This window comes from Cheilinus undulatus, linkage group 5, assembly GCF_018320785.1.
Source record: "Cheilinus undulatus linkage group 5, ASM1832078v1, whole genome shotgun sequence".
NCBI classification, from domain to species: domain Eukaryota; kingdom Metazoa; phylum Chordata; class Actinopteri; order Labriformes; family Labridae; genus Cheilinus; species Cheilinus undulatus.
Window position 1 is genome coordinate 36,093,878 of NC_054869.1, and position 17,698 is coordinate 36,111,575.

The 17,698-nt window shown below is 40.8% G+C and overlaps 1 protein-coding gene across 1 annotated transcript in view; it reads left to right on the top strand.

Moving 5' to 3' along the window:
* The window catches only part of LOC121509695 (zinc finger SWIM domain-containing protein 6), a 94,256-nt gene that overhangs the window by 54,902 nt on the left and 21,656 nt on the right, over positions 1 to 17,698 (top strand). Inside the window, exons 4-10 of the mRNA XM_041787283.1 lie at positions 521 to 671; positions 2,195 to 2,374; positions 4,776 to 4,946; positions 5,076 to 5,222; positions 5,707 to 5,853; positions 9,653 to 9,913; positions 10,855 to 10,990. Coding sequence (XP_041643217.1) covers positions 521 to 671; positions 2,195 to 2,374; positions 4,776 to 4,946; positions 5,076 to 5,222; positions 5,707 to 5,853; positions 9,653 to 9,913; positions 10,855 to 10,990 — 1,193 coding nt within the window. The remainder of the gene's footprint in view (positions 1 to 520; positions 672 to 2,194; positions 2,375 to 4,775; positions 4,947 to 5,075; positions 5,223 to 5,706; positions 5,854 to 9,652; positions 9,914 to 10,854; positions 10,991 to 17,698) is intronic.

The following is a 17,698-nucleotide window of genomic DNA, read 5'->3' on the forward strand; positions in this document are numbered from 1 at the left end:
AGTGAAAGTGTCATATCTACAGCAATATTTCGGTTGGTGTGGATGTTTAGCTCTACTAGTTCAACCTAACATCTCTGTGGCACAACCAAACAATAAGACAACTTAAGCTACAACTTAACTAGTTTCAGCCTAGGATCATGTTAACTGTAGACTTTGTGCCGTATCTTAAGACATAACTCGCACATAGCTGGTGCAACAGGTTGCAGGTCTTTTTCTAATTTGTTTCAAGGGAGCTACAAACATAAGTGCTTTTTTCCCAGTTCAGCTCTGACCTTTTGAGCATACAGTAAGAAAAGCTCCTGGGACAAGAGATTTCAAGTATTAGTACCTGTCTGATTAAAGGTACCAAGGACATAGGAGAATACCCCAGTGTTTAAGTCTACTTTGCATTGTGTTTGTTTACAAAAACCGTGTAAAACTTTAAGAGCATGTAGGTGTAAGTCTCAGTTTTGCTCTCTTCCTTCTCCTCCCTGTCATCTCCTCCCCCTCCTCCTCCTTCTTCTCCTCTCTCCTCCTGCAGGTGAGGGAGATGCTGAAGATGCGTGACTCCAACGGAGCGAGGATGTTAACACTGATCACAGAACAGTTCATGGCCGACCCTCGGCTGGCGCTGTGGAGACAGCAAGGCACCACCATGACCGACAAGTACAGACAGCTCTGGGACGAGCTAGGTGAGACAGAACACCCCTCCCTCCCTCCCTCCTCACACGCACACACAATGACTGTCCTACAAATGTGCACACAAACATCCCTGTTTCCCTCTATGCACAGGCACGGACAGATTAAGCAAAGTGGGCGATCGAACCCAGACACTGACACAAAGGCACACACACGCATATTTCTTTTCCTGTTTGTTTATTTGTCCTGTGTGTCCAAGGCAGCCCACTCACACTCACTGAGACACGCTCACAGTCGTCACTGACAGCCCAGTCTCTTCCTCTCACAGCGAGTTTGAGTTTGGCAGCTCAGCGCGAGTGTCTTTGTGAATTAGAAGGCACTAAACGCAGCACATCGCGCCTCATCAAAACCCCAAATATTATGACCTCTGCGATGCGTTCAAACAGTCCATATTATATATTTAGTCGATGTGACAGAGTGCTTCTAGCCATGCAGTCATGATGTTTGAACAGTGTGTAGTTCTTCTGACAGATGTACTGTACCTGCAGCTAAACACATCCTAACAAACCCACAAAAAAGCCCAACAAGCACGTCACCAGGACAGCAGTCGTGTTGTCTCCCGCCTTTGTTGTTCCCCTCTTATGTCTCCGTTGATGTTGCTGCCTTCGCCGCCGCTGTAGCTGTTGATGATGATGTTTCGCTCTCTCCCTTTGGTCTTGTTCTGCACTTTGCGAGGACAACGCAGTGATCTCATCTGTTTCAACCCTCACGTATTTTTGGAAGTGTTTGTACGGCCTCTTTGAAGTCCGCACTTCAAAACCCTCCTTCCCAAGTCCTTATCTCTCCCCCTGATGTGTGGTGAATGCTGCCTCTCGGCGCCTCGCTCTTTCTCTCTCTCCCGCTCCCCCCTCACTCTTTTGTCTTTCCCCTCCTTGAGCCCCAGCTTCTCCTCTCCTCCAGACACAAAGCCGTGCCTCATTCACTTGTCCTCACCCATGTCTCCTCGTCCAAATCATCAGCGCTCCCATTTCATTTTCCATCTCCCTTTCTTCTGCTCCCCCTCTGTTCTGCACCTTTTGTATTCGTTTCCTCTCTTCGTTTTCGTTCTGTCTCCGTCCTTGTCTTCGTCCTTCCTCCAAAACTCTCTCTGCTTTGCCACACATGCACACACAATCACGCACACTCTGTAGAGTCTACATTTCTCCAGCAGTCTTGAGAGTAAAATCCCTGAATGTTCTAGCATCCCAGGAGACTTAGACACTTTTCATATTCTGTTTGTTCCAATTTACTCCAAAATGATGTGTGTGCAGTCAGCGTTGCCTCGGGACTAGTTAAGTTCTCTCAGAGTTTTGTATTTCAGTGCAAGATGGCGGAGGCATACAAAATGTGCACTGAAAGAAAAAATGTTCTGAATGTTGTGCATCTTTGAAAACTGCCTCCAGCTCTCAGTCTCGCATGATCGCTGTATTTAAACCTCTAAAGACACACCTACCTGTTGTGTGAGTCATGCTTGCGTCATTGTCACACACTGGGAATTAATGTATGTGTGTTTATTTATCTTTGCTTGTGTTTCCAGGAGCCCTGTGGATGTGCATTGTACTGAACCCTCACTGCAAACCAGAGCAGAAGTCCTCGTGGCTGCGCCAGCTGCGCAGATGGAACAGCGTGGACGTCTGCCCCTGGGAGGATGGTAACCACGGCAACGAGCTGCCCAACCTCACCCACTCACTGCCTCAGGGTGCCCATGGCAACCAAGGTCAGGGACTGACAAGTTTTAAGTATTTGGGTCAAGAACATATGTTCTTTGTGAAAAAGTTTCCAAAAGCTTTGAAGGCAAAAAATCCAAAGTTTGACTTGTTTATTTTCTGACTATTAATGTGGTTTAGGTTTTCATGTATTATTTTCTTTAATTTATTACTTTTAGATTACAAAAAGCTCTCAGTAAAGTTTGTTTACTAAAAAGATAATCCACCTTGAGATTAACCGTTCTTCTTATTATTATAACTTTATTTTATTATAATTAAAACAGTGTTGTGTCAAAAAACATTCATTACCAATTACGTTAAGAAGCCTAGCGTTAGTTCATGCAGGGCATAGTAGTCATACGTCCAGCCATGATCAGCTGACAGCCAGCTGATCCTAATTATCGCCTCCCAGCTCCCACAGCCAATCACAGTTCTTTCTCTTGAATATGACGTATTTCTCACTAACCCCTGTTGCATTAATGCTCATTCACCATGCTGCTGCTGGCAAAGCTTAACCTCCTCCATCCCAGCCTCCTCCTTTAAAGCATAAAGCTTGTTGCACCCTCATACTCAGATTCATGGCACCATAGATGAATTATTTTTGAACTAATTTTATTGTATCCATCATGCATTGTCATAAATGTATCTATCCATATGTGTTTTTCTAGTTATGTACTCCCTGACTATTAAATAATGAGACTGCATTTATGAAGATGAAACCATGTGGTTCACAGTCACAAAGTGTGATATAGCAAAGGTTAGTTATTCACGTTTAATTACTGTAAATTTCCAGTAACTGACATCTTTTGTTCACCGCTAGCTACTGATTAAAGTGCACATGTTCTTGTTAAGGCCCCAGAAAAATTATTAGCTTAAAAGTTGCATTAACTTGAAATTATTTCTGATATTGAACAAAACAGCAGCTGAATCTTTTCATACATTAACTGAGGAGTATGGGGAACACTGCATGTCACTTGCATGTGTGTTTGAATGGCAGAAAAGATTTAATGAAGGCAGAGAGGATGTCTAAAACCATGAACGTTCTGGGCACCCATGCAAATAAAAAGCTTCTGGAAACATTCAACAAATTGAATATATCGTTTGAAATGATCGAAAAGTCAGTACAAGAATGATAAAAGAAATAGTCTCCATTGATAAACAGACAGTTCAGCAAGTTTTGCATGATAATTTGAACATGACAAAAGTGTGTGCCAAAGTTGTCCCAAGACTTGTGACTCTTAAACAAATGAAAAGCTCAGGAAATTTGAGCAGACATTTTGGAACAAATTGAAGGAAACCCCCTTTTTTTAAGTTGTTCAACTTCTAAGTTAAACATTTTCCAGATCCTTGGCAAAACCAAGTGCACATCAATCTGTAGCTAGCAGTGAACTATTTGTAACTTGTAGCAGTTGTGCGTGAATACACAGCTTTTAATATATAACACTCAGTATGACTGTGAACCATGTGGTTTTAACCTCCTGAGCACAGTCTCATTATTTAAATATCATACCTTGTACCTCATTTTTGTTTATCAATTGTTTATCATGCAATAGAATGGCAGAGAATAGCTTGGTCTATGAAATGTAAGCAGCAGCAACAGAAAGGCAGCTCGGACACAGACTGCCACAACCATCAAAGTTAAGAACATCTCTGGCTTTGAAAACTAATGGAAATATATGAGGTGATGTTAATATTTCAGTGTGACAAATCAACCTATCATACCTTAGCATATGCATGGCATATGCATGCATAGCATTTGCTTCCCATTTCCTCACACTAAACCTGGTAAAAAGAAAATCAAGTTTTGGAGGTTAATTTTCTATCCAGCTTGTTTCATCTCAAGTTTTCAATTTGTTGCTTGTCTGGAAGACACCGTGGGATATTTTATAAGTGCCTTTTAAAAGATTTCTTTCTAGGCAATTGCACAAATGTCCAAACAGACAACATGGTCACAGATGCAAGGATATTTAATGCTCCTCTGACCTCTTTTTTTATTGGTTATGAAAGAGACTAGTGTTAATACTGATACCTCCTTATGACCTATTAGAGTAAACCAGAGCATCAGCGTTAAGATTGATTATTTCTATAGAGTTGTTTTAAATGTTACTGAAACCAGCACTTAGGGGACAATATCAGACAAAACTTTTTCACACCACAGAAGTATACTTTTCTTACATTTTCACTGCAATGATTTGCAGCGAATGCTAAATTTGACTGTGAAAAAAAACATGATAAAATGATCTTGTTTAAAAACACTGGATACACATAAACAGAATAACATCTTCAGCGAGAAAATTAGTAGTTCACATGTTGTGCCCTAAAATCACTCATGTCTGTGCATGCATTGCTCCTGAAATGGCCTTTTTCACAGTTTATGAAGCTGATCTGGCCATCTCTCCTCCTCTTCTGCAGAAATGCGTCCTCATCGGACCGTGTTCACTCGGGCCATTGAGGCCTGTGACCTGCACTGGCAGGACCGACACCTCCAGCACATCATCGCCAGTGACCTCTATGCCAACTACTGCTACCATGACAACCAGGAGGGCTCCCTCTTTGACTCACGTGGCTGGCCCTTGTGGCACGGTGAGTGTGCATTTGTAGGCATGAGCGCATGTGTCAGATCAGCTATTTATACACACGTTAGGTTTGACTGAGGGCATACTGTGCGGCCGCCTATGGAGAAATATTAAGGTGAAAATGTATTTTCCACAGAACACGTCCCAACAGCCTGTGCGAGAGTGGATGCCCTACGTTCTCACGGTTACCCAAGAGAAGCCCTCCGATTGGCCATCGCTGTAGTGAACACGTTACGGCGGCAACAACAGAGGCAACTGGAGCACTTCAGACGACACAAGAAAGGTGGAGACACACTTATCCCTTTTTTGAATTTGAGAATATAAACAAGCAAACCCACCAAAATCACATGTAAACACCAAACTACCTGTACATTTAAGGGTTTAAAACAGGAGAAAATCAAACCATGAACAGAAAAGAGGAGAGGAAAATTTGTCTAAAGTCTACCAGCTGTGATGCTTGTTTTTAAGTCATTTATTTCTGGGCGCTGGAGTGTTTGAATGCCGCTATCAAAGAGAAAAAATGTTGTACTGTTGATTAAATAATCTTGTTTTTCCCACAGTCCAATTCCAGTTTATTTTTCATTCAATGACCTTATCATTTCATTGGAACAGAGAAGCGTTCTTTCTCCCAGTGCATGTGTTTTTGTTTGGTGAGGGAGACTGTAAAATTAGGAAACTTCAGTATGAAAGTGTTTTTAAATTCATGGTGTTTGCTTTGCTTTAACTGATTCCCTCTGTGTTGTTTTTTCTGCTTTGTCTTTTCTCAGAGTTGCTCCACAAAGGCCACACTTCCATAACAAACATGGAGGGCTGGGTGGGACACCCCCTGGATCCCATTGGCACCCTGTTCAGCACCCTAACAGAGTCAGGGAGAGCGGGAGAAGAGGGCGCCAACACCTGCTTAGACCTCTCAGGTACTGCTGGCTTACAGAGCCTCACACATCAACATATACACTGTTATTTATATTATATATAAACATAGCCCTGCTGCTATAGTGGTATACGAAACAATAGACTGTGAGCCAGCACAAACGCACAGATTCTTTTGTATGTTTTCTCTTTGCATTCTTCTAACCAGATGCCTGTACTATGGGTCTGTATATGACATATGAAGCATGGCTGTGTAATAACATAATGAATACATGCATACACATTCACACAACCACCACATAGAAAATTATACTTTAAGTACAGAAATATACAATAAGAACAGCCTATAATTTTGAAGACAAAGAATGCAAAGACTTTCATACAAATGTTTTTTGTAAAGTTAACTTTTTTTTAACACCTTTTGCAATAATATAAACACTGTTGGTGGTAACATGCAACACTGTAATCTGCTACAGTTAGAATACTCAGACAACTTACTGGTTAACACAAGTAACATAAAAAGCTAGAAAAGCACTCGAAGAGCGCCAACCTCCACCATTAGTCCTATGTCCCAATAGTACAGAATCCTTTTAAAAATTCCTGGATCCAGACAGTGATCCGGATCACTCCCATAATATAACCAGTTCTTCCTTATGCCATTTCTGACATTTCCTGAAAATTTCATGAAAATCTGTCCACAACTTTTTGAGTTATGTTGCAAACAAAAAACCTTCAAACAAACTAACTAACAAACGAAGAAACCCACCTGATCACATAACCTCCTTGGAGGAGGTAATTAAGTCTCAAATTCAGGTTATCCATTATGATAACTTTTACATAAAAGTTATCTGTTGCTGGCATAAATTTCCCTTATTTACCTTTCCCTTATGTTTGCGCTTAATCAAAAATCCTCAGAGCATTTGCTCAGTTTCTTTTCAGTGATAACTTTAGTAATTACTTGGATTTACATAGCAACTTTGGCCAGAGCCAAACACCACCAAAGAGACAGATGACTAAACACAACAACAAACACAACATGACAAAGTAACAAGAAGCTGAAAAAGTGACTGGTTTACTGCATACCTGCAGTTGTGTCAGTGTACTAACATAGATATCAAACTCAGCAAGTAAGACGGGAGATAGGACAGCATTGTCTTTGTGTTAATATCCACATCATTATTATTTTAAATTTTTGCTCCAAAGGGACAAAAACAGCATCATAATAAAATCCATGCACAAAAGCCCATGTTATATAGCTTTGAAGCAGCTGTGCCTATTACTGAATGTCTCTGCCTACGTTACTGTCAGATTTTTAGCTTAATAAAGAGCTGCAGGTTATCTCATCCTCATATCTGTTGCTAGGCAACAAACATACAGATTCTAGGCTGTCTCTTAGGCTATGTAATGATGGCAGAGTTAATACATTAAAAAGCTAGACACATTAAACTACGTTCATTCCGGACAGCATAACTGGCATGTGTAACAGGTTGCAAAATAGCTTTGGTATTACATGCTGAAGTTAGTTTTGGATGTGCAGCTTCCATTGTCGCAGTCGAAGCCGTACATACACTGTGCTCATGAGTATGTGCAGTTTACCTAAAGATCAAACATGCTAGAAACCCATCCAATTAGTTAGGAGTAGCTGATTTGGGGGTGGCAGGCCAACATGTTCCCTTGTATACAGCACAACATACACACAATGTTAATTTTGATACCTATTTATGATTTTAGTCTTAGTCTTTACATGAAATGTCTTTTACTTTTAGTTACATTTTAGTCCTTTCTACCCTTTTTAGTTGTAGTCTAGTTTTAGTCAACAAAAAAATCAAAAACATTTTAGTCTAGTTTTAGTCCATAAAAAATCCTCACATTTTAGTCTTCACTTTTAGTCCAAACATTTATTTTCTTGCCTAAATCTGGTACCAAGTCATGGTAGTGTGTTCGATGCACTCTGCTAAACCTGGGCTCCCTGCTTTCTACTGCTTAGAGGCAAAGTAGCTGCAGATGCATTGTGTTTTGACAGATTTACCCACAGTTGAGAAATATCATGGATTTTGAATGTCTGACGAAAACTACATTACACTTAAGTCTAGTTTTAGTCATCTTGACAAAAAATTTACATACTTTTTGTCAGTTTTTGTCATCAAAAATCTATTTTTGTTAGTCTCAGTCTAGTTTTTGTCATGGAAAAAATGCTGTCGACAAACACTTTTAGCCATGGTTTTAGTATACGAAATTAACACTGCATACACAGCAATCAGACTGAAAGTCTGCTGACTTCCAAGTGAGTCCTGCAACCCAAAATTGTGTCTGAATCAGCTTGAAATCACAGTGTAAGCCTGGTTTTCAGAGGAATCTTAACTTGCATTGCAGGATATTTGATTCTTTTGTGTCTATATGACTACTTCTTTCTACTATTACATTATAGTGTGTAAGCATTTATGACAATTCTTAGGTATCTATAAATCAAATAAAGGTTTCACAAATCTGAAACATGGTTTTGCCTCTTTGAGACACTCCAGTCCAGGTTTGGCTGAACCAAATATTATGGTTCTGTATCATTAATTGTGGTCCAGACAGATACAGCTGTGAATTTTCTGCATTTCTATGAAAAGAAGACTGCCTGCTTGGGTACCATATTTAAAATGGCTGATACATGTATCTCATGTGTGGAGCATCTAGACAATAGAGGGCTTGCCTATTTTTTTCCTGCAAGCTGCATGCATCTTTTGACCAAAAAAAAGCCAGGAAAATCCTAAATAGAGAGCCATATTCACCTTGTTTCAGCACATATGTTTGTTCAAGTCAGTTGAATGTACTTGTGTAATTTGATTAAGAATACAAACTTTAGTGTGCCAGTCTAATTAGGTTGTTTTATAAACTTGCTGAAGCTTTCTGCCTCCACATTAGGAGAATATGTCGCAGGGAAGATGATGAACACAGTATAACTAAAATTCCAGTTGGGACTTTTCAAAGTTAAAGCCTGGTTTGACTTTTATATAGAGAAACTCCCCTCAGCACAGAATGCTTTTATTGTGAATTTTCTTGCACAGTTAGGCCATACTAGTATCAAGCCACTTATAGGGAGATTTACGGAGGTAAAACCTGTGAAGAAAGACAGGACTGTGGCAGAAGCCAACAGGCAGCACACAGGAAAGCCGTGACGGCAATCAATGCTTCAAATTGGAAGCTACTTTCAGCATTGTTTTGGTATTTGGTAATGTAAAAGAACTCCGACTTGTTACCTTTCTCTGTATGTAATGCAGTAACATATAATGTTACATTTTAATGGTGGTGTTGTAACGTAACATGTTACTATTTAAAACCAACACTGATGATAACACCTCACTAATACTCACATCCCTGCGTTGTTTACTATAGAAGAGATATTTTTAGTCCCTATAGCAGGATAACAAGTAAGCTTTTTCTAGTCTTTCTAATATTTCTTGCATTTGATTGCAAATCATCAAAACCGTGGTGTAAATTCACTCTCAGTCTCTGTATCTCATCATATCATTTGTCCTCTTCTGCTTTTCGACTCTCCTCTCCTATGCTCAGCGATTGCTCCGTCCCTCATTGCCTCCTCTGCTCACAGAAATAGCCCTCTCCTCTGAGGTAGAGGAGTGAAGAGAGGAATGCTCCTGAGGCACTGATCTTTATTTTGGATGGCCGTTTGGTTCAGACCTCTCCTGCGTGACTGACACTTCGGTGTTCTATAGGAGACAGGCTCATCTCGTGTCCAAAACCTCAGAGAATAACACAGACACTTACTACTCCTTTATGACATTGTTTCAGCTCCTTCTCTCCTCAACTTACTCTCTTTTTCTCTCTCCTTCTTCGCAGATTGCTCCAGTGTCGTAAGCCGAGCAGACCTTCAGCGAATGCCTGTGCAGCGATTGTTAGGAGATGGGGAATCATACGTGGCGCTGGCGGTGGAGACGGCTCTGATCGGCTTAGGCCAGCAGCGGGTGATGCCGGATGGGCTTTATGCTCAAGAGAAGGTGTGTCGTAATGAAGAGCAGCTATTGGCTAAGCTGCAGGAAGTGGAACTGGATGACTCTCTGGTCAAAATCTTCCGTAAACAGGCCGTCTTTCTGTTAGAAGGTGAGAAAGCGAACAAATATTTTATCACCTGGTTCTGTCCCTTTATTTCAGTGCTTCTCCCAGCAGTTTCCACACACGTAGACACACCTCCTATTTCTTGTCTCTCCCTCCCACGCACCAAACCCCTACACATTCCTGCTAAAACAGGAAAAAACACATTGGACTCTGCCTCACTATTTATTATCCTTTCATTTTGTGGTGCAAATAGAGGCTGAGCTGCCCTGGGCCAGACCAAAATGAGCTCTTTACACAGTAACACCAGGGGTATTGTGTCAGCACACGCACACAAGCACTGTGTACATTTACAGGAGCGGGGCTGGAGCAGAATGAGGTTTGGTTATGGGAAAGAAAAAGAGAGAGGGGGAGGAGGAGGAATAGGAGGTGGAGGAGTCCCCACCCAAACCAAAGCCCTGCCTCGGCCCCCGACACGACCACCCACCTCTGGCTCCGGTGCTAATAGAGCAGCGGGCTCTGGGGCCTCTGCGGGCCCCTGGAGGCTGCAGCCGCGCCGCTGTGTGATGTGGTCTGTGGCTCAGGAGCCTGTTGGGGTTTAAAATAGCCCACCAGAGACTAAAGGAAGCGCAGGAAGAGATGGGGGTAGGGAGGGGAGCAAGTGAGGAGTGAGGCCAAGTCTGCACACGCAGCCATATGGTTTTGTGACATCACGGTTTGTTTGATGCAGCCTGGCTCCTCCTGGCTCGGGTGGGAGGGATGGACCAAATAAGTCGGTCCTGAGTGTGCAGTCTAAACAAAAAAACACGTATACAACAACACTGAAATATCTTTATTCTTTTCTTATCTATTTATACTCTATAAACCATAAATTTAGACACCACGCTGACAAATTTACTGACCTGATGAGAAGGATTATGAATTTCTCCACATTACTATCATATCCCCTTTTATGTTTATGTTAACAGTTTTCTGTATTTTTTCTACAGCTGGTCCGTACTCTGGCCTCGGAGAGATCGTCCACAGAGAGAGTGTCCCCATGCACACCTTCGCCCGCTATCTCTTCACCTCTCTCCTACCTCACGACGCTGAACTGGCGTACAAAATTGCACTGAGAGCCATGAGGTAGGTGTTGTAAAAGCTGGTCCTTTTATTATGTCAAAACCTTTTAAACCAGATTTTATTGATTTGCATTTGTGGAAAGAGATCCTAATCTTTGGATTAAGGTAATCCTTCCAAGTTTGTAAGTTTGATCTAATGGAGGCTATTAAAACCTTACCATGGAAAGCTCTTAAAAAGGATATTAAAATATGCCTGTTTTCCTCTTTTATAAATCTTTATTTCTGTTTTTGGATGGCATTTTATACTACAGAGCAATAGAATTAAGGAAAACTTGATTTTACTGCATTTCTCTGTTTAGTTTTGAAGGCTAATTAGAGCCAAATTGGGGGAGATAAATTCATAAGAGTAATTAAAAACATGTCGGAGTAAGACGTGAGCACAGAAAAAGGAAAATAAAAGTCAGAAAGGTGTATTAAGATAAGAAGGCAGAGCAGAGTCCAGAGTTGGTCACCTCCACAAAATCTTTCCTTATTGTACTCTGATATATTTAGTCACAATGTTTTTTAACAACACATTCTCTGATATGTCAATGAACATAAACATATTTAAGGTGCCAAAGCACTTACAGGAGCACAAACTTTATTATTTCATTAGCCCAGAGCTAAGGAGCGGTCTGAATCTATAAAATTGCTGTTTTAGTATTTGTGCAGTCTTGACAGTTTGTTCCATAAGTTAAAGTTCTGTTTATGCCAGACAGAGAGCGGGCAAAGGAAGTGTTACTGGGTAAATCACAAAAATACATCAGCAGTGCTGCAGAACATATATGATGTATGTGTGCAACGTTTGGTGATTTTAGAAAAGAAATTCACCAAAACTGGGTGCCTAAGCCTTCTATTTTAATCATTGTGATATCAAGTTTCAGTATTTGATTTTTTATTATATCATATGCAACTTTAAATTCTGGTGTTGTGGCAACCCTAGTAGAGGTTTTTTTTTTTTTTTTTAACATGTTTTATTGAATTTTGAACATTTAAGAGGAAAAAAGGAGGAAAACTGAAAAGAAAAAAGAAAACGAAAAACACATGACAGCAAGTACTGAAATAAGCAGAGTATAAACCAAGTGGGATCAGACAATACATACAAAATAAAACGAAATGGTCAAAATATCCCTATAACAAGCATGATGTACTAGTACAGGCGGTTCCACGTAGACATTTCTATATCACTGTAATTGGATATCAAATGTGGTTCAATGAATCCACAAAGCAGGAAAGGTAATAAAGCACAATAAAATAACCTAATATTAAAATAAGATACACATTAGAGAACCTCAAGGATTTTGAAGAGTACATGAGGGGCGCCAGTTTACATCACAACATCCCTTCTTTATTAAGTCTGTGATGCAGTCTGGAAGATAGTCAAGAAAGGGCCCCCAAAGCTTGTCAAAAGACTTCTCATTTCCTTTCAACCTTGAACTTAAACGTTCCATCGGCAAAACTTTAAGAATTTCTCCATGCCACTGACTGATAGTTGGAGGTCTGGATTTAATCCACTGAAATAAAACACATCTTCTTGCCAAGACAGTAAGCTTGCTCAAAAGTTTATGTTGGACATTTGTCAAACAGAGTTTCTCACTTGCTATGTTTAAAAGAAACAAACTGGAATTTACCTGTATTGTCTTACCAAAAATAAGATTTAATTCCTGTGAAACTTTTACCCAAAAATCATATACTTCAGAACAGCTCCAGATACAATGAATGTAAGAACCGACCTCTTTCTTACACTTTATGCAAAGGGGAGACAACTCAGGATAAAAGGTATTAAGGGATTGGGGTGTACGTTGCAATCTGTGAAGGATTCTGTACTGACTTTCTGATATCCTGTTGCACAAAAAAGTTTTCCCTACGGACTCTACAGCATCAGACCAAGCCTGCTCCCCAAACTCAATCCCAAGGTCCCTCTCCCATAAACGTTTAGTTTTGTTGATGTTCAATGTCTTGAGAGACTGTAACTTCCTATAGGCATGGGATATGAATTTTTTATTGAGGCAAAATTGTAACAAAATGAATCAATGTCAGAAGCTTTAGGCAAAGTTTCAGGTAGGTCAAGGCTGCTGATGAAATGTCTCACCTGTAAATAACCGTAAAAATGTTTAGAGGGTATGTTATATTTGTTTCTGACTTGTTCAAATGATAATAACTTATCAGCTTCAAACAAATCTCCAACAATCCTAACACCACAATCATACCAGTGTAGGAAAATATTTGCACCCAAACCTGGAGGGAAGGCCGGGTTGTGGATGATAGGTTGTAAAACAGATGAGGACCTCTTTCTCTGAATAAATTTAACAATCCTCTCCCAGGTTTTGATTGTATTCATTAAAATTGGGCTGCTTTGTACCTCAGCTGGAAGAAGAGATAATTTATTTGTGATGAGACCAATTAAAGATAAAGAGGGGCAGTGCCAGGTATCAACATGGGTCTCCTGCTTGGGATCAAGAAAATGTCTCAGCCAATCTGACACTATGCGCATGTGGCATGACCAATTATAAAAAGTTAAGTCCGGAATTGACAAACCACCTCTCTCTTGGCAATTTCAGTGTTTTAAGACTGAGACGTGATTTTTTCCCATGCCAGATAAATTTCAAAATAGCTTTATCAATGTCAGTGAAAACTGATTTATTGATCCTCAGTGGGAGCATTTGCATTGGGTACAGGATTCTTGGGAGAATGTTCATTTTAATTAAACTGACTCTACCAAACCAAGAGAGAGGGAGGTCATACCACCTAAGAAGATCACTTTTAATGGCAGAAATAATGGGAAGAAAATTCATTTTAAACAGACTGCCTAAATCGGCTGAGACCCTGACACCTAAGTATGTAAAGCCAGAGTCAGACCACTTAAATGGAAAGTTCAACAAGGTACTTTTGTCCCCAAAGTCTCCCAAAGGCAAGGCCTCAGATTTGTCATAATTAATTCTATAACCAGAAAAGCTGCCAAATGCATCTATAATTTTAACAAGGGCAGGAATAGACATTTCAGGCTGAGTCATAAAGAGGATGACATCATCCGCATATAGGGCTAGCTTATGCACAGTTCCAGCAAGACATACACCAGAGATATCTTTAGAGCACCTTACAGCCTCTGCAAGCGGTTCGATAGCCAATGCGAAGAGAAGCGGGGACAGGGGGCATCCCTGCCGCGTTCCTCGTCCCAGTTTAAAGGCGTCAGAGGCACAGCCATTAACCAACACTCTTGCCACTGGGGCACTATACAGCAGTCTCACCCATTTAATAAAATCAGGTCCAAGTCCGAATCTTTCAAGCACATCAAAAAGATAGTCAAACTCCACCCTGTCAAATGCTTTAGCTGCGTCCAGAGCTACACATAGGATTCTTTCTTGAGTAGAGCGAGCATATTGTATTACATTTAAAAGGCGCCGAACGTTTGAGTGTGAAAACCTATTTTTTATGAATCCTGTTTGATCGCGTTTTATCAAGGCTGGGAGGTGGACCTCCAACCTCCTGGCAAGAAGTTTTGACAGCAATTTACAATCCACTCCTATCAAGCTAATTGGTCTATATGAAGAGCAACAATCTGAGGGCTTATTCTTCTTTAATATAAGAGAAATATTGGCAAGGTTAAGTGTCTGGGGTAAAGTTCCCTGTTGAAAAGATTCTGTATACATTCTAGTGAGTGGATCCACTATTATTTTAGCCATTTTCTTATAAAATTCAGGGCAGAACCCATCAGGGCCTGGGGCTTTCCCATTTGGTAAGAATTTAATTGTATTTAACACCTCCTCCTTAGTGACTGGACTACATAGATCTTCTCTGCCCTCTGCCTTTAGAGTCGGCAAATTTAAATGATCTAGAAAACTGGCCCTGTCACTGGCAGAATCATGGCATTCAGGAGAATATAATTTTTGGTAAAAGAGTTTCATAATGTTAACCATATGTTTAGTTTCAAAGTGTTTAACCCCTGTCATCTTTTAGTGAAGGTATTATATTGGAGTCCACCCTACCTTTTGCCAAACGGGCCAGAAGTCTTCCGGCTTATTAGCGGATTCAAAAGGCGGTGCTTAGCATAAAAAATGGCCATTTCTGCTTTATTGGTAAGAAGATTATCAAGGGCTGAGCGGGCAGCATCTAGCTTCTTCAGAACTGATCCGGAGAGTGAGTGATCATATACCCTCTCCAGGTCAGCAATCTGAGATTCAAGCTCTAGTTGTTGTTTGAGCGCTTCCTTTCTTTTTGCTGAAGTGAAAGATATGGCTACTCCTCTTATATATGCTTTAGCTGCTTCCCAAAGTGTGGAAGCTGAAACATCAGGAGTGTCATTAATGGAAAAAAATAATGTCAGTTCTTCCTCTAAGAGAGTAAGAAACTTAGGGTTACTGAGCATGGATGGTTGGAGCCTCCAGTGTCTTGTAGAGGGTCAAAATAAGGAGGTGTGAGTTCTAAGTTAATTAGTGAATGATCTGAAATGGTCATTGATTTTATATTACAAGAACTAACCCTGTCCAGTGCTTGCCTTGAGGAAAAATATAGTCAATTCTTGACTAATTATGTGGACGGAAAAAACGTGTAGTCTTTTACTTTTGGGTGCATAATCCTCCATGTATCAAATAAATTAAGGTCATTACAGAGCTCTCGAGTAGCTAAAGCCATTTTAGATGGGCGTGAGGATTTAAGAGGACTATGGTCTAACTCTGGTTCCAAGCAGGAGTTGAAATCTCCACCAATAATAACAAGAGGTGAGATAATAGAGGATAAGTCAGCCAGTAGTTTAGAATAAAAACAGTTTTCGTAGGTATTAGGTGAGTAAATACATCCCAAAGTAAGCTTTTCACCGTATAAAAAGCCTGAGATTAATACATATCTACCTTCAGAGTCCTTTATACATTTATCTAGTGTAAAGGGCAGTCTCTTATGCAACAGGATTGCAACCCCTCTGCTTCTGGAGTTGAAGGAAGAATGAAAAACTTGGCCCACCCAGTCTCTTCTCAGCTTCAAATGCTCAAGGTCATTTAAATGCGTTTCTTGTAAAAAAGCCAGATGGGTCCCCTCTTTTTTGAGTGATGAAAGAATTTTGCGTCTCTTAACTACATTGTTGACTCCCCTAATGTTCCAAGTGACTACTTTAGTAACACTCATCTTACTAGTGATAAAAATACCACGTACTTCAAAATACACCACGCTAGAGCTCTGTTATACGTAAATCTAGAAAATAAAAACCAGTAAATTGTGCTGTCATGTGAAAAAAAACCCTCCCCGAACGACAACAGAACACAAAAAGGAACCAAAACCCCTGAGATCCCAACCAGACATGTCAAGAGAGACAAACATCCAAACAGTAAGCAAAGAAACACCCACTGGGTATTACAGAGGGACACGACTCCAAAGGAGGTCATTACCGAGGAGAGGGCACCACAGGGAAAAAGAAATGAAGAAAAACCAAAGGTCCTCCCCAGAGCCCCCACACCTGCCCTAAAAAAAACATTAAACAACCTATGTTCATTCTGCAAAACCTAAATATGGCCCCTCAAGCATGCATAACCAGGGCATCAAGTGACGAGTATGAGATATCACCCAGACCATCTTGAACATATCCTCAAACCAAAGTGCTGCACAGAATTACATTCTTTCCATATTCTAATTCCAAGGGGAAAAAAAGGAAAACTATATAAGTGGAAATGGCATGCTGCTGTACTGTTCAAAATGAAATATAAGGCAATGGGTAGACCTTTAATATGTAAGCAACAAAAGGCATAAATATCCAATGCCTATAAAAAACTATTTTCCCCCTATATTTAGAGCAATAAAAAATATCTGACAAAATACAGAAACTAGAAATCTGCACCAAATAATCGCTAATGATGTTCAAAACGGGCTTAAGACTTCAGCAAAGTGGCTGCTAAAAAAAAAAAACCCAGGAAAATGAAACCAGCCCTAAGTTACAATCAGATGGAAACTTCAATAACATCCAAAGTAACTGTCAGCCGGTATACTTGCAACATCGTTTCTCTCATGTATCTAAGTCATATCTCACCGGTAGTTATATTCAGTTAAGCTTGACCAAAAAGTCCAGAGCCTCTTCGGCGGTGATGAAGCTGCGCTCCGTTCCGTTGTGTTGCACTGCAAGCCTGGCAGGAAACAGCATCCTGAATCGTATTTTCTTGTCAATGAGTTTTTGTACAACACTGTTGAAAGATCGGCGTTTCAGCCGCACCGCAGTAGAGAGATCCTGGTGGATTAAGATGCGGTATCGAACATGCTCGAGTTTTCCCATCATCCTTACGTCCGAAAGGATTCGCGGTTTGTCCCGGGAGTTGTGAAGCTTGATGATCACCGGGCGGGGGTGGTCACTCCTCGGTCCTGCAGTACGGTGTGCCCGGTCCAGCTTTATCCGTCCTTTAGCAGGAGACAGGCCGAGCAGCGATGGCAGCCAGGTTTCAAAAAACTGAATTGGGTTCTCGCCTTCCGAACCCTCCTTCAGGTTAAGGATTCGTAGGTTGTCACGTCTGCTTCGGTTCTCCGCGTCGTCTAGCTGTTCGGACATGGTCACCTGCTTGTTCTCCATTTGTGCTAAACGTAGTTCAAGAGCAGCGACCTGGTCTTCCACGGATGAGACCCGCTGTTCTGCTTCGGTGATGCGTTTAGACTGTCCCTCCAAGCTACTGGCAATTTTCTCCAAAGCTTCTGAGAGTTTAGACAGCTTCTGCTCCATGACTTCACTTATATTTTGAGTCACTTCCCGCACTAGCTCGGA